Source organism: Myotis yumanensis, unplaced genomic scaffold, assembly GCF_028538775.1.
Source record: "Myotis yumanensis isolate MYYU_CA2020_CCGP unplaced genomic scaffold, mMyoYum1.0.hap1 SCAF_2, whole genome shotgun sequence".
In the NCBI taxonomy this organism is placed as follows: Eukaryota; Metazoa; Chordata; class Mammalia; order Chiroptera; family Vespertilionidae; genus Myotis; species Myotis yumanensis.
In genome coordinates, this window is record NW_027223753.1 from 80977650 (window position 1) to 81002044 (window position 24395).

Here is a 24395-nt window from a genome sequence, read left to right on the forward strand (position 1 = left end):
CAGGGCGGGACAGCGCCATCCCCCCTGCCCCACCACCATCTGGGTCTGCTATTTGTGACCCGGGCTATGGGGCGGGACAGCGCCATCCCGCCTGCCTTGCCGCCATCCAGGCCTGCTATCTGCGACCCAGGGCGGCGGGCATCCTGTGTGCGACCCGACCTGGGGCGGCCGGGCGGGGCAGCAGCAATTGGCCGGCCCACCCGGGCGTCCTGTGTTTGACCTGATCTGGGGTGGCGCCCCAACCCCCGGATTGGCCCTGCCGTGTGCGTGACCCGGGGAGGCGGGGCAGGCACTGAGGGATCGGGCCTGCCATCTTCCACCTGGGGAGCGGGCCTAAGCCAGCAGGTGGTTATCTCCCGAGGGGTCCCCAGACTGTGAGAGGGCACAAGTGGGGCTAAGGGACACCCCCCCACACACCCCCTTCCCCGCCAGTGCACACATTTTTGTGCACCGGGCCTCTAGTGTATATATAAAAGCTTAAGTGTCTATCCCACCGTCCGACCAGTAGCTATGATGCACACTGACCACCAGGAGGCAGACACTCAATGCAGGAGCTGCCATGATGTGCACTGGCCATATAAAAATAAATGGCATTGCAGACCTGGTGCTGACAAACCAACACTCTGCTTACCCCAAATGGGACACAGGCCCCACCACCAGCCTGGAGCAACAGCCCACCAAATTGCAGCCAATGCTGCCAAGACCCCATGGCACAAAATGCAGCCCACAACCCAGCCTAGCCTGGAAATGGTGGGCTGTTGGTTCCGGGTAATGATGTCATGTAGCAGCGCCTAGCTTCCTCTCCCTAGTGACAGGCCATTTAAAAATAAATGGCACTGTGGACCTGGAGCTGACAAACCAACACTTGGCTTCCCCCAAGCGGGACACAGGCCCTGCCACCACCCAGGAGTGACACCCACCAAATCGCAGCCAACGCTGCCAAGACTCCATTGCGCAAAATGTGGCCCACAGCCTAGCCCAGCCCAAAACGGTCACTGTGAGCACCGGGTAATGACGTCACATAGCAATGCCCAGCTCCTCTCCCTATCGACTAGCCTCCTTGGAGTTTCTTCAGCCCAGGAACACGACTTGCTTTGTAGCCAGGTGCAAACATTTTACACTTTAACCAAATGTCTGTGAAGCGTTTTCATGTGCCTCATCTCATTTGATCCTCACAGAAGTCCTGGAGTAGGTAGATAGGAGACTCGGTAGAATCCTATTTTCTTTTCATTAGCCGGGAAAAGAAGTTGTAGAAAGTTTAGAAACTTGACCTGACTGAAAAGAAGTAAGAAATTGTGGAACTTCAAAATGACTTCAGGTTTTCTCACTGCACAGAATATAGTCAAACACTGCTGCAGTTAAACATTTTACGCTTTGTTCTCCCTGCATAATCTACAATAATAGGCTGCTTTGTGTTGATATTTACTGCTGTGTTGCTGACAATTACCTGAAAGAGAAGTTGGGGTGCTTCACTGGGCTGGAAAAAGTTTAGCTACATCAGAAAGCAAGTCTAGTTAAGCAAGTTTATCTGTATATATAAAGCTCTTGGCACCAATCGCACGCGTGTGTTTTGATTTGTCATTGTCGATCGTGAATTTGGTTGACACGTCTATTATAGAGAAAGGGCGAATAACGATATTAAAATATTTCTTCTAGTTAATTTCCTTTCAATGTGCACAAATCTGTGCACCGGGCCTCTAGTATCAATATAATTTATGAATTCGTTTTGATGAATTTATGTATCATTATTAGGTACTAGAAGCACTTCGTGTTTTAAATATTAGCTCAAATATTGTATTATTTTTCTTTTTTGGTAGCCTCAAAATATCTCTTATCACCTGAATACCTTGATGTAATATTATAAGGCAATAGTAAATAATAAAAATAACTTAGAAAAAAATAATAACTAACCTATGTTTAGTCACAAGATTCCCTTAACTTCTTTGAACTTTTTACCTTTTCACTGTTGCATCTAATATTCTCCATTTGCCAGGCTACTTAACTCTGTTCTCTAGTGAGTCTGCTTTTATTAAAGAGTAAAGGCTTTATATGATGTGAGCAATTTGGACCTTTGATGATGCTTTAGCTTCATTATCCTATGGCTTAAATATAATGCCTGATTACTTAATCCCTCAGGAATTGTTAAGTAAGAATGGATAATCCATTCATGTTGGTTGTTTTTTAATGGGGTGTGATCCATCTAGTTTACAAAAGCCTGTGTAATATAAAGGTTGTCATTAAAAAATAAAGGTATGCTGGGAACTGGAAAATAAGGGCTATAAACTAACTCGTAGATCTAGATTTGGATCCCAATTCTACAACTTCTTTCTGTGAAATGCCAGAAAGGTTTCTTAATTACTCCAAGCTTTAGTTTCTTCATCTGCAGAATGAGGATGAGAGTACCTTACCTGCCTCATAGGGTATTTGTAGGGTCAAATGACAGATATAAAGCACTCAGTAGAGTGCCCACACATATTAGGCATCTGCTGAGTGTCATGTATTGCTTGCAGACTTTGGGGATGCAGCAGTGAGTAAGACAGGGAGCCTGCCATCAAGGCGCTCACATTCTAGTGGGAGTTTGTCTAGCCTTTACAAATTTACAAATCCATCGTTCTTTGACAGAGGGCTTGGACGGGTGTTATGCAATTTAGCTTGTCCTGCAAAATAGTTTAGAATGCAAAACCACAGAATGAAGTGTGATGAGATGAACAATGTAGTCTTCTGTGCATTGGGAGGATAAATGGAATGTTGTCTAGATTCTGTACGCTTTCTCATTCTGTGTTTACCATAAAATGACTGTAATGTTTCAAAAGTATTTATTGAATTCTCTTGAACTTCCACTAGAGGGTAGTCAAATCCTATTCCTTTATTGAAATTTAACCTATGGAGTTTAAACTGAATTTTCTCTATTGCCTAGTTTATTTTTTATGACCTACTTTAAAAAGACTTACCTTAATCTAAACAGTAGATTCTGTTAGTTTATAAATAACAAAGTGCTGTAAGAAAATGCATTTGTAGCTTTTTAAAAATCTGACCTAACCTGATATATTATTGTTTTGCTTTCTTCTATACAGAATCTGAGAAAGCATCTAGCAGGGAGTCTGTCACAGCTCTGTGTTTCATGAACTAGATTATCTTTTGTCCAGGTTACTTTCTGAGATTAACCCCTTTAAGAAGCACATTAACCCTCATTGATACTTGTAGTATCAAATGATCTAATTTGTTTAATAATGACTTTTGTAGGTTAATTCATTTGTTACCATACCATCATTACTGGATTACCTTATTAGATAAAAGAGTAATGTAAGCATTTGAAGAATCTTGTGGTCTTTTAGTACCTGGCCTCTGTGACGTATGGATTTGTAGTTAAAGAAGATTTTTTTGTTCCTTGAGGCCAATTATTTTTGTTAGAAAAGTACTCATTGAGTGTTAAATTATTAGGTTTAGCATGCTGCTTCATTTTTCATATATCAATAGTTACACTACATATAATAATATTTGAAACAAATGGCTCAAAGAAAAATTCCAAACAGAATCGCCCTTCCTCTGGGATAGCCTTCTCACAAAGATTTGTGAAGCTCTTTCCCACACAGCTGTCAGGCATTCCCAAATGGCTTTTCACAATAAATTCTAGCGATCTTCTCCACTGATCACTAAATGAGACATATGTTGTTGTTACAGTGAGCAAAATGGTGAGATCTGAGCTTCTTATAAAGGTGTATTTGTGTCCATGGAGGCCTGCTAGTGTTTTATGTACATACATAAATTTGGTTACCAAATTTACTCATAGGTGTAACTCATTTTGTAATAGGAAATGAGTAGGTTGTGACAGGGAAATTAATTTAAGAACATTAAAACTCAATATAAAATATTCAGAATGTACTTCATATACATGGTTGTAATTATTATTTAAAGAAATTTTTTAAGTTTTTAATGTATAAAGGGAAGAAAATTTATTTTTGTCAATACAGTTCTATATTTTATTACTAATTTCAGCCTGTTAAGAGTTCAAATGGAAAATTCCCTTTGCTTCTACTGCTTTAACTTACTGTTAAAGGGGGCTGGTTTGACACATTAATAACAAAATATCATAATATCTAAGTTTTCTTCCCATGATTAATTTGTTCTTTTACAAAATTTAGCATAAATTAGATGAACATGAATCATAGATTTGCTTTCTTGGTTATTATTTTACTTAGAGTGATAGACTCATTCTGCCACCAGAAATCATTCTTAATTCAATTCAACATGCTAGGTATTAGGGGATACAAGATGCAAAAATACAGTTGTTGCCCTTAAGACCCTTTCTACTTCCTGAGAGAAATGATAGTACACAAGTAGATGTATAATGTCTGACTGTGAGCCTATATAGGTTCAAAGATACATGGAAGCACAGAAGAGGAAGAGAGCTCTGGGGGCTGGAGTGGGGGATAGCACTGACCTGAGCCTGAGAAGGGAGCTCAGGTTGGGTAGTGGAGGCAAGCAGGGGCATCTCAGGGGCAGGCAGGACTATTCTGGGAATAATGAGTCCTGAAGCAAAGTCATAGTGAGATTGGAAAAGCAGGTTGTAGCCAGGGGGTGATAGGTTCCTGAATGCTAAGCTAAGCAGTTAAACTGGACTCTTCAAGTACTTGCGAACCTTTGAAACTTTTTGCTTATTTTTAATTTTTTAAAAAAATCTTTATTGTTGAGAGTATTACAGATGCCTCTCTTCCTCCCCCTATAGTCCCCCTCCACCTGCCCCCCCCCCCCCCCGGCCTTCACCACCCTGTTGTCTGTGTCCATAGGTAATGTATATATGCATATAAGATCTTTAGTTAATCTCTTTCTGCCCTCATACCTGCTTCCCTCTGAATTTTGTCTACTTGATTTCATGATTCCATGCCTCTGATTATATTTTATTCATCACTTCGTTTTGTTCATTAGATTTCTTGTTCATTTATTTGGATTTTTACATTCAGTTGTTGATAGATACATATTTATTGCCATTTTATTGTTCATATTTTTTATCTTTTCTTCTCCATTTCCCTTCCCCCTCCCTTCTCCCTCCTCCTACTCCTCCTTTTCTTCTTCTTCCTCTTCTTAAAGAATACCCTTGAAGCCCTAGCCTGTTTGGCTCAGTGGATAGAGCATTGGCCTGTGGACCAAATGGTCCTGGGTTCGATTCTGGTCAAGGGTACGTACCTTGGTAGCAGGCTCTTTCCCGGCCCAGACCCTGGTTGGGGCTCGTGCAGAAGGCAACCAATTGATGTGTTCCTCTCACATCAATGTTTCTCTCTGTCTTTCCCTCTCTCTTCCACTCTCCCTAAAAATCAATGGAAAAATATCCTTGGGTGAGGATTAAAAAAAAAAAAAAAAGGATACCCTTTAGCCCGGTTGGCATGGCTCAGTGGTTGAGCATCCAACCCAGGAACCAAGAGGTGTGGTGGGTTTGATTCCTGGTCAGGGCACATGCCTGGATTGCAGGCTCAATTCCCAGTGGGGGTGCATGCAGGAGGCAGCCGATTGGTGATGTGTCTCTCTCATTGACATGACTCTCTATCCCTCTCCCTTCCTCTCTCTCTCTAAAAAAAAAAAACAACAAAAAACAATAAAAACATTAAAAAGAAAAAAAAGAATACCCTTCAACATTTCATGAGGTACTGATTTGGTGGTGATGAACTCCTTTGCTTTTACTTGTCTGTGAAGCTCTTTATCTGACCTTCAATTCTAAATGATAGTTTTGCTGGGTAGAGTAATTTTGGTTGTAGGTCCTTCCTATTCATCACTTGGAATATTTTTTGCCACTCCCTTATGGCCTGCATAGTTTCTGTTGAGAAATCAGCTGCAAGTTATATGGGCACTCCCTTCTAGGTAACTAACTGCTTTTTTCTTGCTACTTTTAAGATTCTCTCTTTGTCTTTAACCCTTGGCATTTTCATTATGTTCTGTCTTGGTGTGAGCTTCTTTGGGTTCCTCTTGTTTGGGACTCTCTGTGCTTCCTGGACTAGTAAGTCTATTTCTTTCACCAGGTAGGGGAATTTTTCTGTCATTTTTTCTTCAAATAGGTTTTCCAATATCTTGCTCTCTCTTTTCCCCCATAATGAGAATATTGGTATGCTTGGGGTTGTCCCAGAGGATCCTTAAACTATCTTCATAATTTTTTATTCTTTTTTCTTTTTGCTCTTCTGATTGGGTGTTTTTTGCTTCCTCATATTCCAAATCATTGATTTGACTCTTGAAATCCTCTACTATTAAGTCCCTGTAAATTATTCTTTACTAGAGGCCCAGTGCACAAAATTCGTGCATGGGTAGGGTCCCTAGGCCTGGCCGGCAATGAGGGACAATCGGGGCCTTCCTTCCCTCAGCTGCCAGTTGCCAGCCAGGGCCTTCCTTTGTTCTGTGCCGCCCCCCTGGTGGTCAGCGCATGTCATATGAGTGGTCGAACTCCCAGTTGGTCGAACTCCTGGTCAGTCGAACTCCTGAGGGGACAATTTGTATATTAGCTTTTTATTATATAGGATGTCAGTTAGTGTATGCTTAATATCTGAGTGGTCTTTTTTTAGGTCTTTGACATTCTCACTAAGATTCTTGAAAGTCTCACTAAGTCTCTTGAAGCTCTCATTAAGATCCTTGAGTAACCTTGTAATCATTGTTTTGAACTCTGTATCCAGTAGCTTGCTTGCTTCCATTTCTTTCATTTGTAACATGTTTCTTTGTCCCCACATTTTGGCTACTTCCCTCTGTTTGTTTCTATGTATTAGGTAGAGCTGTTATGTCTCCTGGAATTGGTAGAGTGGTCTTGTGTAATAGGTGTCCTGTAGGTCCCAGTGGCTCAGACTCCCCAGTCAGCTGAGTTAAGCTCTCTAGGTGTGCCCCTGTGTGGACTGTGTGCACAGTCTTGTAGTTGAGCCTTGATTGCTGTTGGTGTCACTGGCAGGAATTGGCCTCCATGCCAAATGGCTTTGAGGACCAGCATTTACAATGGAAGAGCTGCTATGCAGGAGACACCCCTGTGGAACAAGACTTGCTTCAGTGGGGCTTTGGTGCTCACTGAGTCTACCCCATGAGTGTGTTGCTTGTGGATATGTAGAGTTGTAATCTGGTATGGTCTGAAGCTATCCACTGGGTGCACTGGCTCTGGGGCATCCCAGGAGGTGCAAAGTCAGCCACTGCCTGGGACCACCTGGCAGGAGCTACAGAGAGATCTGCAGATGGCTGCTACTTATATTGGGCTAGGAAGTGCCCAGGCAAGGCCCAGTTGTGAAGTAAGGCAGGCTGGTGATAGTGCCAAGTCTTGGGCCTTTTATTGACAGGTTTGGGGCACACTAAGTCCAGCTACTGCTTATTTAAGGGATTTTAAAGACTGAAGCCTGAGCCAGGACAGGCCATTCATATGGAAAAGCAGCTGCAAACAATTTGTGTGGGGCTCCAGCTTGAATGGGGCGGGGTCTCAGGGAATCACCAGGGCAGAATGAGCAGTGTGGGCCATGCTGATGGAAACTCAGATATGGCTGCCAGTGATCTCTATGACTGGGGAGGTCCCAGCACAGGAACAACGACCACTGCGAGCACCCCTGTCTGGGAGAAAGCTGCCCCTGAGTTCCTGCCCTAGTGCCAGACAATCCAATTCCTCCCCATATATCCCTGGATTCCCCCAAAGCTGCTACTCAGCGGTGCTGGAGCTCAGAGAAAGCAGGACCATGTAAGTTTGTGTGTGCAGCCTTTAAGAGGAACACCTGGACTCTAGCAGCCTCTGTGTCCCAGCTGGTTTTTACAGCCTGCAGTTATGGGACTTCTCTTCCCAATTCTGGAATCCTATGCTGGGAGTCTGGTGTGAGACTGGGATCTCCTACAGCCAGGATCTCTCTCTCAATTAAAGAAATGCCACACATAGGTGTTGGACCAGCCCATTCCATGCCTCCACCCCTCCTACCAGTCTCAGTGTGCTTTCTTCTTTACTTCTTTAGTTGTAGGACTTCCATTCAGTTAGATTTCAGGCAGTTCTGAGTGATGTATTTTAGTTGTAATTTTGATGTGGTTGTGGGAGGCAGCAAGTTCCAGCATTACCTACACTATCATCTTGGTTCTCCACCTTTGAAACTTTTTAAAGGGGAGAACATAAATATGAATTTGGTGGTAGCAATAAAATGACCACTGACTATCCCCAGCATTTTTTTTTTAAATCCTCACCTGAGATTGTTTCTTTCATTAATTCTAGAGAGAGAGAAGTTGGGTGGGGCTGGGAGTGGGAGATGGTGGGGGGAGAAGAGAAAGAGAAAGAAAGAGAAATATGTATCGGTTGCCTCCCATACGCCCCCTACCTCCCCCAACCAGGGATACGTCTGCAACCTGGGTATGTGCCCTGACTGGAAATCAAACCTGCGACCCTTCGGTGCACCAGATTATGCTCTAACCACTGGAGCACACCAGCTAGGGCTGACTGTCCCAAGCATTTTAAATCTAAATTTGCTCTTTGACACAAGAACATGATGCTGTTGGCCTATTCAGAAGGAAATGTGGTTTGTTACTTTCTTTCTTGTTAGTAGTTGGTACTAAACTATTCATATGTTTTCACCTGGTTCACATTTTATTAACAGAAGTGAATTAGGCCGGCAAGTTCAATTTGTACCTAGAACATGAGAAGTTAATTGACCCGCCAAAGGATTAACTTATTCCTGGCCTCATTAGCTCTGTAATCAACCAACAGAGCTAGACTTTAAATGGAAATTGCCATCTGTCCAAAAAAAAAAAAAAAAAAAATGGTGGAAAGAATGTGTATGTTTTCAAATATAATTGATTCCATTATATATTTTCTTTTTAGAAAAATAATTTGGAATATAATCCCTCTCACTTATAAGAATAAGGGGTTTTAGGTATCAGAACAAAGCCTTGAGTATAATTTACAAGTACATAAGTTTGTCAGAAAAAATGAAAATTTTGCTGATATTTTGGAGTGTTAGATGCATAGGTGTCATTTACAACATGATCATTACTGGTCTCAAAATTATTAGTTTTAAATGACTTTTACAAAACTTATTTAATCTTTATAAAAAGTTTTCTCTGCATTTTTTATAGTCGGCCATTAATTATTTAATTACTGCCAAATGCTAAATTAGCTGCTTTACATACTTTCCCTTGCTGAACCCTTTTGAAAACTTAGCAAGATGTGTATTGTTAGCTCTCTTTTCAGTGATGAGGCATCTCACCTCACCTCCCCTCCCCTCACCTCACCTCCCCTCCTCTTCCCTCCCCTCACCTCACCTCACCTCATCTGTAGAGGGCAGAGCTGGGTTTCCAAGCTTGTGATTCAAACCCTACTCTTAACCAGTCCCCTTTATGCTGAGGACAACCTGCATGGTACTAAGGATAACACGAAGGCACTGCATAGCTTGGAGTTAAATGGATTCCATAATAAATTTAATTATTCCAGTTCTTGTCACTAAGCAAAGTGAAATAGCCTTTTAGATAACCTATTATCTAGGATCTTTTAAACCTGTCAAACCAGTTTTCACAGAATGGGCTGAATATTGCTTCCCCAGTGCCAGTAGTACCACCTCCCAGGCTGAGCCTCCCAGTCTTTTTAACATTTAACATAGACACAAAAAATCTAAATAGCAACTAGTATAACTGCATCATTTTGCTTGTTTCCCCACATAAACTTATTATATACTACGTATGACATTATTAAAAATCTTAGTTACATTTTTAATAGATTAAAATTTAGATTTTGCAAGTTGTTTCAGGTTAGCCTTGCTGTAATCAAATATTTTAGCTGTTTTATGTGACCCCTGAAGATAGTTTCAAAACTGTTATGAACTGCATTGTTATCAGACTTTTCCAGACTTGCCAGTGGTTTATAGTGATACATTAATATGATCAAAGTCAGTATCTAATGTCTTTGAAGAGGAATGCTAAACTACTTGTCATCATATTTTGCTTTTCAGTGAAATTTTATGCCTCTCCCCAATCAATATCTTTAAGCCCTAGATCCTACCAAATGTAAGAGGAAGTTTTATAAGCATAGAGATTTAGTAGAGTTAAAATTTAGGATATTAGCAAATGTGAATGTGGATTTAATAAATCTTTGGATCAAACAAAGATTAATTAAAAACAGGTCAGAATTTGCATGTCATCAAACCTAAAGTCGAAAGTTAAAATTTGAGGAATTTGCTGGTAACCTAGATGCTACAAAAGCTATTTTAGAAAGTCATATGAGCTCAGCTGGTGTGGTTCAGTGATTGAGCATTGACCCATCAATCAAAAGGTCACCAGTTTGATTCCTGGTCGGGAAACATGCCCGGGTTGCTGGTTTGATCCTCAGTTAGGGGCGTTTGGAGGCAGCCAATTGATGTTTCTTTCTCATAGATGTTTCTATCTTTCTATTCCCATCCTTTCCTCTCTCTCTCAAATCAGTGCACACACACACACACACACACACACACAAACTTATAAAAAAAAAAAAGGAAAAGAGAGTCATATGAGCCCTAGCCAGGTGGCTTAGTTGGTTTGAGTGTCATCAAAAGGTTATGGGTTCAATTCCTGGAAGGGGCACATGCCTAGGTTGCAGGTTCCATCCCCTGTTGGGGTGCTTACAGGAGGCAACTGATGGATGTTTCTCTCTCTCTCTCTCTCTCTCTCTCTCTCTCTCTCTCTCTCTCTCTCCAATAAAAACATCCTCAGGTGAGGATTAGAAAACAATTTAGAAAGGCATATGAAAATCCAGTGGGTAAATGAAGGAATTTGACACACTGTAATTGTATTGCATCTACCCAGTGAAACAGACTGGAAAACTGCACAGCCAGCTTCTTTCCTGCTGCCCCTTGCCCCACTGGAAGGCTGTGACTTCCCAACGTGGGAGTCAGATCTTGTGTTGAGCCACTCCCACCTTCTCTCTCATCTGTGTTAGATGCCCCTCCTTGAGTTCCCACAGCACCTTATACCTAGGTCTTTGTGGCTGTGTCGTCATTGAAATATGCCTACTCTCTATTTTAAGTTCTTTGAGTACAAGGACACTGGAATACAAAGGTGAAAAGACAGTCCTTGTGCTCAAGGTAAATTGCCATGATGCTGTTTGAGTTCTAAAATCATTGACCTCTAAAACTTCTCTGTTTAAGAAATCTAGTCCTCACCCCTATAACAGTGAAGTTTTCGTTTATTTAGCACCCTATCAATTATAAATCATTGTAGTGTACTGTATGAGGGATTCAGTTCTGATTCCTAACTGCCCTTCACTAGCTAGGTGACCTTGGGCAACGTGCTGAATTAATTTCTGTAGGCCAGTGATGGCAAACGTTTTGAGCTCGGCGTGTCAGCATTTTGAAAAACCCTAACTTAACTCTGGTGCCGTGTCACATATAGAAATTTTTTGATATTTGCAACCATAGTAAAACAAAGACTTATATTTTTGATATTTATTTTATATATTTAAATGCCATTTAACAAAGAAAAATCAACCAAAAAAATGAATTCGCGTGTCACCTCTGATACGCGTATCATAGGTTCGCCATCACTGCTGTAGGCTTTGATCTTGAATCTTTTTTTAAAATATATTTTTATTGATTTCAGAGAGGAAGGGAGAGGGAGAGAGAGATAGAAACATCAGTGATGAGAGAGAATCATTGATTGGCTGCCTCCTGCACGCCCCCCACTGAGGATCGAGCCCTCAACTCAGGCATATGCCCTTGACCGGAATCGAACCTGAGACCCTTCAGTCTGCAGGCCGATGCTCTATCCACCGAGCCAAACCTGCTAGGGTGGTCTTGAATCTTTTAAGCGAAGGATTTGACTAGATGATATCCATGTTCCAATAAAGCTGCAAAGCTCTGTGGCCTAAAGGCAAATTAGAGTAGCAAAAGACTAAGAAACTAGTGGACAGAGCTGAGTGTCTTCCCACCAACACTGAGTATGTTTACTGAGTATTTGTACTTCTCTTACAGTTCCCTGAAGACTTATTATATGATATGATGGGGCAAAACAAATACTAAAGTAATGAAATCTCAAATATTGCATTATGTTCAGTATAATTTGTGTTAGTTATATTTTGCTGTGTTCTCATTATTTGAAATTGATTATTCATGTATAGTATGTAGGATCATTACGATATAATTTTAGATTAATCAAGATACTATTTCCTCATCATCCTGGTTAATAGAGTGTTATGGAAGTAACACTTAAAATACCTTAAATATATTTGAAATATAAAAATATACTCAAAAAAGATAATTTGAAGTATGTTTTAATGTTGGTCAGTGTATTTTATTTTGCTTCAAGAAAGTTTAATAAGGAATATTAAGTAAATGCAAAACAATGGCAACAGTTTAACTTTTAACTTTTTGGATACTTTTCTCCATAACTGAGGATTCTGATTTTTAATGTTTGTTCTTTTGATCTTATATATTTTCAGTGCATTTAGAAACTAGTTTTGAGGAAGTAGAAAACCACCTGCTGAATCTGGAGGATTTATGTGCACAGTGTGAATTAGAAAGATGCAAACACACGCAGTCCCAACAACTGGAAAATTACAAGAAAAATAAGAGGTGAGTTTGAAAAATGGCCACAATATTAATTTTCAATCTCAGTTTTTCACAGTACTTTACATGCTATTCTTTATAAGTTTGGACTGATAAAAAAAACCCAAAAACGTTTCAAACATAAATCTTATTAATAAGCTTTCCAAAACAGGATATGTATATTTTTTGGTACCATTCATTATCTGTTGCCATTTTATGAAGATGAATTCTACAAACAGGATAGAGTGAAAAATGGAGGGGTGCAGAGTAGTGGGGCAAAGCTTTCTAAGAAATTGTTGCCTTGACTTTGTTTTCCCCAGGTGGCGAATGCTTGAGCTGCTTCCCCCCCACACACTTTTTCTCCTTTTTTATTACCAGAGTAATTACCAGAACAAATTATTTCATCTGTTTTAGCTTCAGTATGTCCAGTTTATAGCAGTGAGGATAATAATGTACTCGCCTCACAGAGTTGTTGTGGGGATTAAATGAGGTAAATGTTATCAAATGCAGTAAGTGCTCTGTAAGTGAAAGTTATTATAGGGATTATTATCACTAGGCTGACCTGAACAGGAAAGGGAAGAGAGGTCTAAGGGTAATAGCCTGCTGAACTAACTGTGGCATGCCAGCTTGTACAGTGACATTGTGGGAAGAGTTGGAAGGTGCAGAATGGGTCCTCTGAAGTCCATGGGCAGATCCACAGTAGCTGGTGAGGGTGCCTGAGATTGTCATCTGGGCAGAGCAGGAAGTAGAGGAGGGTTGATAGATGAAAGAAAACAGAAGCCATGAGATTGGAGTTTTGCTGAGGTTGAAGAGCAGATTTGGTGGGAGCGGATGAGGACAGGCTTGTCAGAGTATACTTTTTTAAAAAATATATATTTTATTGATTTTTTAGAGAGAGGAAGGGAGAGGGATAGAGAGTTAGAAACATCGATGAGAGAGAAACATCGATTCAGCTGCTTCCTGCACACTCCCCACTGGGGATGTGCCTGCAACCAAGGTACATGCCCTTGACTGGAATCGAACCTGGGACCCTTCAGTCCCCAGGCCGACGCTTTATCCACTGAGCCAAACCGGTTAGGGCCAGAGTATACTTTGATGTTAAGATGATTGGTAGATTGAGTAGTTCTAGATCTAGATTCTAGAGTGTAGCAGTAGGAAGAATGGATTGCTGGCAGGAAGTGCTGGTCACTGGCATATAAGAGGTAAAAAAAAGTGAAATTAAGCCCTGGCCAGATGACTCAGTTGGTTGGAGTGTTGTCTCTGCACCTAAAGGTTGTGAGTTCAATTTCCAGTCAGGCACATACCTAGGTTGTTGGTTCCATCCCTGTCGGGGTGGGTATGGGAGACAACCAATAGATGTTTCTGTCTCACATTTCTCCCTTCCTTCCTCCTTCCATCCCTCCCTCTCTCCCTCCTCTCCCTCTGTCCTCCTCTTCCCCTCTCCCCCTGTCTCCGTCTCTCCCTCTTTCCCTCTTTCTCTAAAATCAAAAAACATATCCTTGGGTGAGGATTTAAAAACATTTAAAAGTGAAGCTAAAATGTAGGTATTGTGGATTATCACAGTGATAAAGTATCTAGAATAATGTTGAGGGGTAGAGATGAAAACTGAGTATTCTGAAATTCTCAGTCAAGTCCATATTTCCCTAGGGATGTGTCTTAAATGTTAATGAGTCATAAGAATCACCTGGAAAGAATGTTGAAAATTCAGATTCCTGCCCTAGCCGGTTTGGCTCAGTGGATAGAGCATCATCCTGCAGACTGAAGGGTCCTGGGTTCAATTCCGGTCAAGGGCATATGGGCACATGCCTGGGTTGCAGGATTGCAGTGGGGGGCAAGCAGGAGGCAGCTGATCAATGATTCTCATCATTGATATTTCTATCTCTCTCTCCCTCTCCCTTCTTCTCTGAAATCAATAAAAATATATTAAAAATCTACACTAATAAAAGAGAAACATGGTAATTAGCGTATGACCGCTACCCTTTTCATTGGCTAATTAGTGAGTATATGCAAATTAACTGTCAGCCAAGATGGCGGCCGGCAGCCAGGCAGCTGGAAGCGAACTTGAGGCTTGCTTCAGTGACTACAGACTCCAACGTTCCCCGCCTCACTTTCCGGCCTCTCAGTTGCAACTCTAAGCAACTATATACTATGTTGCAAATAAGAAGCTAAACAAAAGCCCAGAAACCGGCTTTCAGTCAGCCGGGCTTTAGCAACATTGTATCGATGTTTTCAGCAGCGAGGCCTCAGCACTAAAGCTGGCCCAGAATAAAAAAAAAAAGAAATCAAGGAGCGGTTGGAAGCTTTAGTCACTCGCCAGCTGGAAAACAGCCCTCAGCCCCTCACCCAGACTGGCCAGGCACCCCAGTGGGGACCCCCACCCTGATCCAGGACACCCTTCAGGGCAAACCAGCCAGCCCCTACCCATGCACCAGGCCTCTATCCTATATAGTAAAAGGGTAATATGCCTCCTGGCACCGGGATCAGCGTGACAGGGGGCAGCTCCCAAACCCCCTGATCAGCTCTGCTCTGTGCCTGATAGGGGGGAGCTCCCCAATCCCCTGATTGCCCTGCGGCTCTGTGTTTGACAGGGGGGAGCATACCAGCCCCCTGATCGACCCTGCTCTGTGGGTAATAGAGGGTGGCACCCCAACCCCCCTCCACGGGCCTTGCTCTGTGTGTGACAGGGTAGAACCATAACCTCCCCATTGGCCCTGCCCTGAGTGTGACAGGGTGCAGCGCCCCAACCCCCTGATCCGCCCTGCTCTGTGTGTGACAGGGGGCTGTGCCCCAGCTCCCCTATCAGCCCTACTCTGTGAGTGACAGGGGGGAGCTCCTCAACCCCCTGATTGACCCTGCTCTGTGTGTGACAGGGTACAGAGCCCCAACCCCCCTGATGGGCCCTGCTCTGTGAGTGACAGGGGGCAGCGCCCCAAACCCCTGATGGGCCCTGCTCTGTGAGTGACAGGGGGTGGCGCCGCAACCTCCCCATCGACCCTGCCTTGAGTGTGACAGGGGGCGGTGCCCAAACCCCCCAATCGGCCCTACCCTGAGCGTGACTGAGGGTGGCATCGCAACCTCCCGATCTGCCCTGCTCTGTGCATGACAGGGCAACGCCCCAACTCCCCAATCGGCCCTGCTCTGAGCCTGACCAGGGGCTGCACTTAGGGATTGGGCGTGCCGTCTGCCACCCGGGAGCAGGCCTAAGCCAGCAGGTCATTATCTCCCGAGGGGTCCCAGACTGCGAGAGGGCACAGGCCAGGCTGGGGGGGACCCCCCCCCCCCCAGTGCACAAATTTTTGTGCACTGGGCCTCTAGTAAAATAATAATATAAAATGCAGATTCCTGGGATTCATCATTGGGGAGTTAATTCTCATAGCATCTTTATAAAATAAATATCAATAAATTCCAAAGTATTTTACATTCAATTGTTTAGTAAGATATTAGATGTGTGACTTAAATATTTTTATCCTGAAATGATTACTACTAATTTAATTCAAAAGTATTAACAGAAATACAATTGATTTTGGTTATTGTGAAAAGTCCTTGCAGATCTAAGCTTGAATTTCTTCTCAGCCACTTGCTACTTGTATGACCTTTTGCAAATGACCTATCTTTGGCTTTTTTATCTGTAAAAGAGGTAATGATACTATTTTATAGGATTATGGAAGATAAGAGACATAATCCCGTTGTTTTTTTTTAGGGCTAAATAAAAGCAGGCCCATTATCTCACAGAATAAATGGTAATTCTCAATTCAAATTAATTTGCCTTTCTAAACACAAATAGTAGAAATACTGAATATGAAACATTGTTTAATAACATTTATAAACTATAATCATTCTGAAATGCTTAACTTATTTTATTCACCATGTAAGAGGATGAAGTATCTTCCTTCTTTTTAAAATATGTTTTTATTGATTTCAGAGAGATAGGAAGTGGGAGAGAGAGAGAGAAAAAAAAAAAACGTGGATGAGAAAGAGAAACATTGAGCAGCTACCTCCTGTACACCCTCCACCAGGGATCAAGCCTGCAACCTGGGCATGTGTCTTGACTAGAAATCGAATTGGTGACCTCTTGGTGCATGGGACGATGTTCAACCAACGGAAACACACTGGCCAGGGTTGAAATATCTTTTTCAAAGTTATCTTTTGGAAGAAATTTATTTAGTCAAGCTACCCACATGTATGAATACATATATTTGTCTGGTTAATAATTGGTTGCAGTAGAAATAATTTGAGTTGATAACACTGAGAAAGAGCAGTTATATTCAGTCAAATGTAGATCAAAAAGTATCTTTTAAGTAATAAATCATGTACAACATTTACTATTCAAAGATGTCTTACTTACATTTTAAGCTCTTTCTTATTTACTTCTACTCAATTTTGAGGTATCAAAACTGGGAATATGGTGAAGGTTAGTGCAGTGACACCAAATTAGTTTTGCTTGATACAGAACTTCATTATCTTTACTGAAACCCTAAAATGATAATAAAGAACTTTTTAAGAATTATAATTCACAAGAAAAAAAAAAAAGACCAGAAGAGGCAATGCCATCCACATTTTGGAGCAGAGAATGTGGATGATGAGTGGAAGCTGACTAAACAGAGCCAAGGAGGCTGGAGTCTGAGCTGAGACTCAGGTACCTGCACAGGGGAATAGGGCATGAAGCATGCTGACATGTCCCTCAGAACTCCAGAAAGGCTCAGCATTTGAAGGCACCATGAGCCTCAAAAGGTAAAAGTTGTTGAAAGTACATATATGGAGAAGTTAGACCTCTTGGTCTTCTGCTCAGCCACAAGATTACCCCAACCCTAGCTCATTAAGTGATGTTAGGTAGCACCCAAGAGGTTCCATATTTGAAGAATCTGCACACATTTTAGGGAAGATTGAGCTACTACTGTATTGAAAATAAAGGAATTAACTGAAAGTCTACATATTAAACAGTGAGGCTCTTTAGGCCTCTTTCACTCTGGCAGCCAAACTTAAATTTCCTATGCAGAATATTGGAGGTCTCATCTGAGAAACTGACCAGCCTTAGAGAAAAAAACTATAGGTAAGGACATTTGGGGAGTTCTCTGATGAACAGCTGGGTCTGCATCTTAACATCCTCTAATGATGAGCCCTACACCTCTGCACATGACTTCTAATCAACTTTTTGGTGCCTCATTCTCAAATAGAATGGACAGCTAATTTATTAAAGGGATAATACAAGAAAATTGTTCAGAACAGAAGGATATGAACTTGAAAGGGCCTACCAAGTACTTGGAAAAATTAGTGGATAAAGATCCATTGTCAATACATAATTTTCTAAATTTTACTACTCTAGAAATAAAGATCAAAAAAAGCCTTTACAAAGGTCTTATATTAATGATTAGAAATCAAAAGAACTTCAACTTTTCGGCAACAGTGGAAGTTGAAAATGGTTTTCACTTTATCTTACTTTATATATACTTAGCAAAATTTTCATCAAGTGTAAGGAAATAGTCATTTCCAGGCATACAAAGGCTCAAATTTAGCTCATGTGCACACTACCAGGAAACTGCTGGAGGATGTGCTCTATACACAAAGGAGTAAACCAAGAAGGAAGGATGAACACAGAAAAGAGGTGACTTGCCCTAAGAGGATCCATCCAATTTAGAAAAGAAGCAAAGGGAATTCTCAGAACCTGGTGGAGAGAAGTTTCAGCAGGCTGGAGAGCATCAGACTGAAGCAGGAGATTCTTCTGGGCGATTCCTGAAGCAGTGTTTCTGGGGGGTGAGGGGAAATGAAGCTAATAGATTGATCTGCTTGACCATATTGAGAGGAGTTTTTTGTTGTTGTTTTTTTTAAAAAATATATTTTATTGATTTTTTACAGAGAGGAAGGGGAGAGGGATAGAGAATTAGAAACATCGATGAGAGAGAAACATCGACCAGCTGCCTCCTGCACACCTCCTACTGGGGATGTGCCTGCAACCAAGGTACATGCCCTTGACCGGAATCGAACCTGGGACCTTTCAGTCCGCAGGCCAACGCTCTATCCACCGAGCCAAACCGGTTTGGCTTGAGAGGAGTTTTATAAGCTCTGATGGAGAGCTTGATGATGAATTAGTGATAAGTATGTTTTTTAAAAACTGAGCAAAAAAAGGCAACTATTAACACTAAGGGAAAACACAGTTTTATAAGAAGAAACTAGAGGCCCAGTGCATGAAATTGTGCATGGTTGTGGTCCGGCCGGCCCAGGCCCAGCAGGGGGGAGGGGCTGTGGGCTGTGGGCTGATTGGGGCCTGGATCAGGCTGGTTGGCTGCCGCAGTGCACATCATAGCCACTGATCGTTCTGGTTGTTCTGCTGTTCCAGTCTCTGGGCTTTTATATATATAGATATACTACATGGTTCATTTTTAAACAATATTTATATAACTTTGTAATAATTAAATGTAGAATGTGGATTTAAGCTAGAATTACAATATTACTTATTGGGAAGATGAGGAAATCTTTCAATATGAAATGGACCAAAATAAATAGAAAATAAACAATAATAATATGTATTATCTCATCTTCCACAGCAGGAAATCAGTGAGTAATATTTAAAATAGAAAATAATGAATAAATATTAGTGTTGGAATATTATCTACACTAATAAAAGAGAAACATGGTAATTGGCGTACGACCGCTACCCTTCCCATTGGCTAATCAGTGAATATATACAAAGTAACTGTCAGCCAAGATGGCGGCCGGCAGCCAGGCAGCTGATGCGAACAGGGAGGCTTGCTTCCTTCAGTGACAGAGAACTCCAACGTTCCCCGCCGGCCTCTGAGCTTCAGTTGGAAACATAGTAACATTTATAGAAGATAAACAAAACTCCAGAAAGCTCCTGTCAGTCAGCCGGGATCTCAGAGCTGGAGTCGCAACATTGTTTCGAATACAGAAAACAAAGGCCAGAAACCTGCTTTCAGCCGAGCCTCAGAGAGAAAGCCGGCTCTCAGCTCCAGTGACAGCCATAGAAGGTAAATAAATGCCAGAATAAAAAAAAAAAAAGAAAAAAAGGAGAGGTTTGGAGCTTCAGTCGCCCGCCAGCCTGAAAACAGCCCTCAGCCCCTCACCCAGACTGGCCAGGCACCCCAGTGGGGACCCCCACCCTGAAGCAACAAGATGGCGGCTAATTTGCATACTGAAGGCGGGCGGCAGCAGGCAAGGCTGTCTGCGGTCTGGGACCCGGATCTGTGACCCTGCCGGGCGGGATCAGCGGAGCCTTGAGGCCTCCCGGCACCGGGATCAGTGTGACAGGGGGCAGTGCCCAAACCCCCTGATCAGCCCTGCTCTGTGGGTGATAGAGGGCGGCGCCCCAACCCCCTGATTGCCCTGCGGCTCTGTGGGTGATAGAGGGCGGCGCCCCAACCCCCTGATTGCCCTGCGGCTCTGTGTGTGACAGGGGGCAGCGCCCCAACCCCCTGATCAGCCCTGCTCTGTGGGTGATAGAGGGCGGCGCCCCAACCCCCTGATTGCCCTGCGGCTCTGTGGGTGATAGAGGGCGGCGCCCCAACCCCCTGATTGCCCTGCGGCTCTGTGTGTGACAGGGGGCAGCGCCCCAACCCCCTGATCAGCCCTGCTCTGTGGGTGATAGAGGGCGGCTCCCCAACCCCCTGATTGCCCTGCGGCTCTGTGTGTGACAGTGGTGGCACCCCAACCCCCCCACGGGCCCTGCTCTATGTGAGACGGGGTAGAGCCATACCTCCCCATCTGCCCTGCCCTGAGTGTGACAGGGTGTGGTGCCTCAACTACCCGCCCCCCCCCACGGGCCCTGCTCTGTATGTGACAGGGGGCGGTGCCCCAGCTCCCCTATTGGCCCTACTTTGTGCGTGACAGGGGGGAGCTCCTCAACCCCCTGATTGGCCCTGCTCTGTGTGTGACAGGGGGCAGCTCCCCAACTCCCCAATCGGCCCTGCTCTGAGCCTGACCAGGGGCTGCACCTAGGGATTGGGCCTGCCCTCTGCCACCCAGGAGCAGGCCTAAGCCAGCAGGTCGTTATCTCCCGAGGGGTCCCAGACTGGGAGAGGGCACAGGATGGGCTGAGGGACCCCCTTTCCCCCCGAGTGCACAAATTTTTGTGCACCGGGCCTCTAGTTTAGAAATAATGGAGGTAAATACCAGGAAAAATAATTGAAAGAATTGGATGTGGCTGCTTATAAAAGAACAGAAAGGTGGAGAGATCTGGGGCAAGGGAATAATCTTTATCATAAACAAACCCTTGTGTTACTATTTGACTTAAGGAATGCACATGTGTTATTTTTGATGAATGTAAAGTTGAATTAAAAATTTTTATTAGCTGCAACATTCCCTGAAGTGTTTCACATGGAATACTAGACTGAGGAAATAGCCACTGATAAAAATTCCATGATCAATTAAGTTTCAGAAACACTTTACCCTGTATTTGCCTCAGGGAGGCAATACATGTCAGTGTATTAGGCTTCCAAAAATGTCTGTAGTAAAGAAATTTGTTTGATTCAGCATTTCACAACTTGCTTAAGCAGCCAATTTGCATATAATACGTATTAAAATCCTTTGACTTGATATTCTACATAACACATTTGATAAATGTTCAAATATTGTTACAAAAATTTAAACTTTTTGTTATCTGATACACAAGAGAAGAGTTTCTTAAAAAATAAACCTTCCACGTCAGCCTGTGGACTCAAGGGTCCCAGGTTCGATTCTGGTCAAGGGCATGTACCTGGGTTGCGGGCACATCCCCAGTGGGGTATGTGCAGGAGGCAGCTGATCGGTGTTTCTCTCTCATCAATGTTTCTGACTCTCTATCTCTCTCCCTTCCTCTCTGTAAAAAATCAATAAAATATATTTTTAAAAATAAAAATAAAAAATAAACCTTCTTCCTTTTTAAAAAGATGGCCTGCAAACTAAATGAATGATTTTTCTTTTCCCTCTCTGAGAAGATAATACGTAAACAAAAGGTTGGCGGTGTGAGTGTGTGTGTGTGTGTGTGTGTGTGTGCATGTACGCATGTGTGCACACATGCATGCATGTTTACAATGTGTTCACCTTTGTAGCTTTCCAGAAAATCTGGGCAGACATCTGGATGGGGTAGAGAGAATGGGGAACGAAGGATAATTTTTCACATACCTCCAATGTGAATAGTCTCTACAATAGGCTCCAGTGCATTTTCTCATTCAGCTCCCATCAGAGCCTGTAGAGTGGGCAGGGCAGCAATTATTGGAGTTGAGGAGGTGATTGAGTTACATGAAATAAATTGACTGTTTAGGATTCAGCATCAGAACCAAATATTCAGACCCCTTGAACTTAGCTTTTCTTGACCTTTGAATTGAAACAAATTGAATCAGTCCCAGATGTTGATATCAATGCATTCTCCATTGTGGATGGAGAAATGATATTTTGTCATACATTTGATGGATGTTCCCAGCACAAACAATAGATTCCTACCTCCTACAAAAGGTGGGATAGGACCAATTCCCAACAGTAATGGTGGCTTAAAATGACAGGGATTCTCACAGTGGGCAGAGGGAAACATACAGCTTTATGTACTAGTATATTCCTAGGGAAGAGTCCAATAGCACTGTCTACCCTTGAAAAACATGTAAATAGATGGTTTAAACCATTTCTGCATTAAAGGGCCTCCTTCAGCTGGTTATCTAATGAAAGTGATATATAGTAAACATAGAGTTGTAGGGGGAGAATACATATAAATAGCTTTTGTAATAACTCTTGTGCATATGAAGTGATATCATTATTACCAGTACCTTTTGTGGACTGGCATAGACACTGCCTTGATAAAACATAGAACAGTGATAGAACTCCAGGATCCGTTGCATAAGCTTTCATAAGCAATAGGAAATGCATTTTTCATCAGGTAGGAAGAGTTAATATTTAGTATATGAACCAAAATAAATAACTTAAAACCATTAACATGGGTTTGCCTAGCTAGCAGTTAGAAATATGGACTTGAGATTTGGGAGTCGGCTTACATTTTTAGTCATAGGGTGTGGGAGAATGTAGATGATAAGTATGTAATTTATAAATGATGATTTCAGATAATTATATAGGCTTTGAAGAGAATAAAGCCGAATAATCTTATAGTGGTAAGGTTGGGAGAGGTGACTAGGGTGAGCTTTGACTAGGGTAAGCAGGGAAGGCTCTTCTGAGGAAATACATGAGAACTAAGACCTGGAGAAGAAGCCATATAAGGACCTAGGATTATATAGTTCCAAGCAGAAGGAGCAACAGGTGCAAAGGCCCCGAATCTTGAACAATTGATAAGTTCAGGAGAATGAAGATGTAGAGTTAAAAAAGAAATAGAGAATCTCAACCTTATAAATTTTTCCAGTACTGCCATAATATTCCTCAGAATGTTTATTGAAATTCTCTCACAATAATTAGTTATACTGTACTTAAATCAGACATAAATGTATAATTTAATGAAAGTATTTATTTCCAAACTTTCGGATCCTTCGTTTTCCCTTTCTGTATGCAGCATATTATCAGATGTTTTTCTGAAAATAGCTGCATCTTAAAGAACAGTGTGATTTTAGTAGTTCTGCTTAATTATAAATGACTCATAATTTTAACACAGTCTTTCATTGGACTTGAAATCAGGTTAGGGGCATATTAAATCTAGAAACATTGTCACTGATTCACTTGGACTTTGAAAGATAATCGCTATCTCTTAGAAACTCTGTCATCTAAGTGGGGGTCACTGCTTCTCTTGATGAGATTTAGTGCTCATGCATATTTTGAGAAAGTCATTATTCTTTTTTGCTTTATGTATTACAGCTAATGTTAAGGAATGCTCTTTGTGTTTATGTTTAATTTTTGGTCACATGGATTATAGATGAATTTAGAGAACCCTTTAAAGCAAAGCATAAGAGATTTATTTGAGATCTCCTGGCATAGCTTTAATAGTATTTGACCAGTTTGTGTTCTAGAGAATAACCTGCCAAAAGTCCTGAGCTTCAAGAAATGACTGTCTGAGCCAGGGGTGGGGAACCTTTTTTCTGCCAAAGACCATTTGGATATTTATAACATCATTATCAGGCCATACAAATTATCAACTTAAAAATTAGCCTGCTAGCCCGGCTGGTGTGGCTTAGTGGTTGAGCATTGACCTATGGAACAGGAGGTCACAGTTCGATTCCTGGTCAGGGCGCATGCCTGGGTTGCGGGCTTAATCCCCAGTGAGGGTGTGCTGGAGGCAGGCAATCAGTGATTGTCTCTCATCATTGATGTTTCTATCTCTCCCTCTCCTTTCCTCTCTGAAATGAATAAAAATATTTTTTTAAAGGCCTGTTAAATTTGGTCAAACATTTAATTAAGTTACCCCAATACCTTAACAGGGCCAGACCAAATTATTTCACAGGCCTTATATGGCCCAAGGACCAGATATTCTCCTACCCTGGTTTAAACTAAGCTAGACAAGTAGTGGGCCATAGGTCTGACCTGTACTTCCATTTCAGAAAGTTGGGGAGGATGGTGCTAGAGAGGCTTGGCAGGAGTGTAGCACATAGGCCTGGCTTGAACAAAAGAAACCAATGGCATTCTCCAGGGTGAAGATGCTTTTGGAGCCAAAAGAGGAGTTCCAAAGCACCTCACCCAAAGGAGATAAGGAAAGACAATAATTAGGTTCTACAATGGAGGACTGTTCTGCAAGGTGGATCAGGAGAACTTTACCTCAGACAGTGCTTTTACAAAAACAGACTTCTCTATCTGCCTAAGATGGTGTAACAGGGACTAGATTTACTGTCCCACCTGACGCACCCAAAACCAGACAAAATATCTGAAATAACACTTTTTAAGACATTGGATGTTAGGCAACCGAGACAAGTGAGCCTTGCTAGACAGGGAACAAATGAGGTGAGCCCTGTGATTGCCCCAGTATTCTGCCTTGATAAAGTTTCCCAG

The 24395-nt window shown here is 42.2% G+C and overlaps 1 protein-coding gene across 1 annotated transcript in view; it reads left to right on the forward strand.

Moving 5' to 3' along the window:
- DTNBP1 (dystrobrevin binding protein 1) overlaps positions 1–24395 on the forward strand; it is a 163804-nt gene that overhangs the window by 45460 nt on the left and 93949 nt on the right. Inside the window, exon 6 of the mRNA XM_070405700.1 lies at positions 12386–12518. Coding sequence (XP_070261801.1) covers positions 12386–12518 — 133 coding nt within the window. The remainder of the gene's footprint in view (positions 1–12385; positions 12519–24395) is intronic.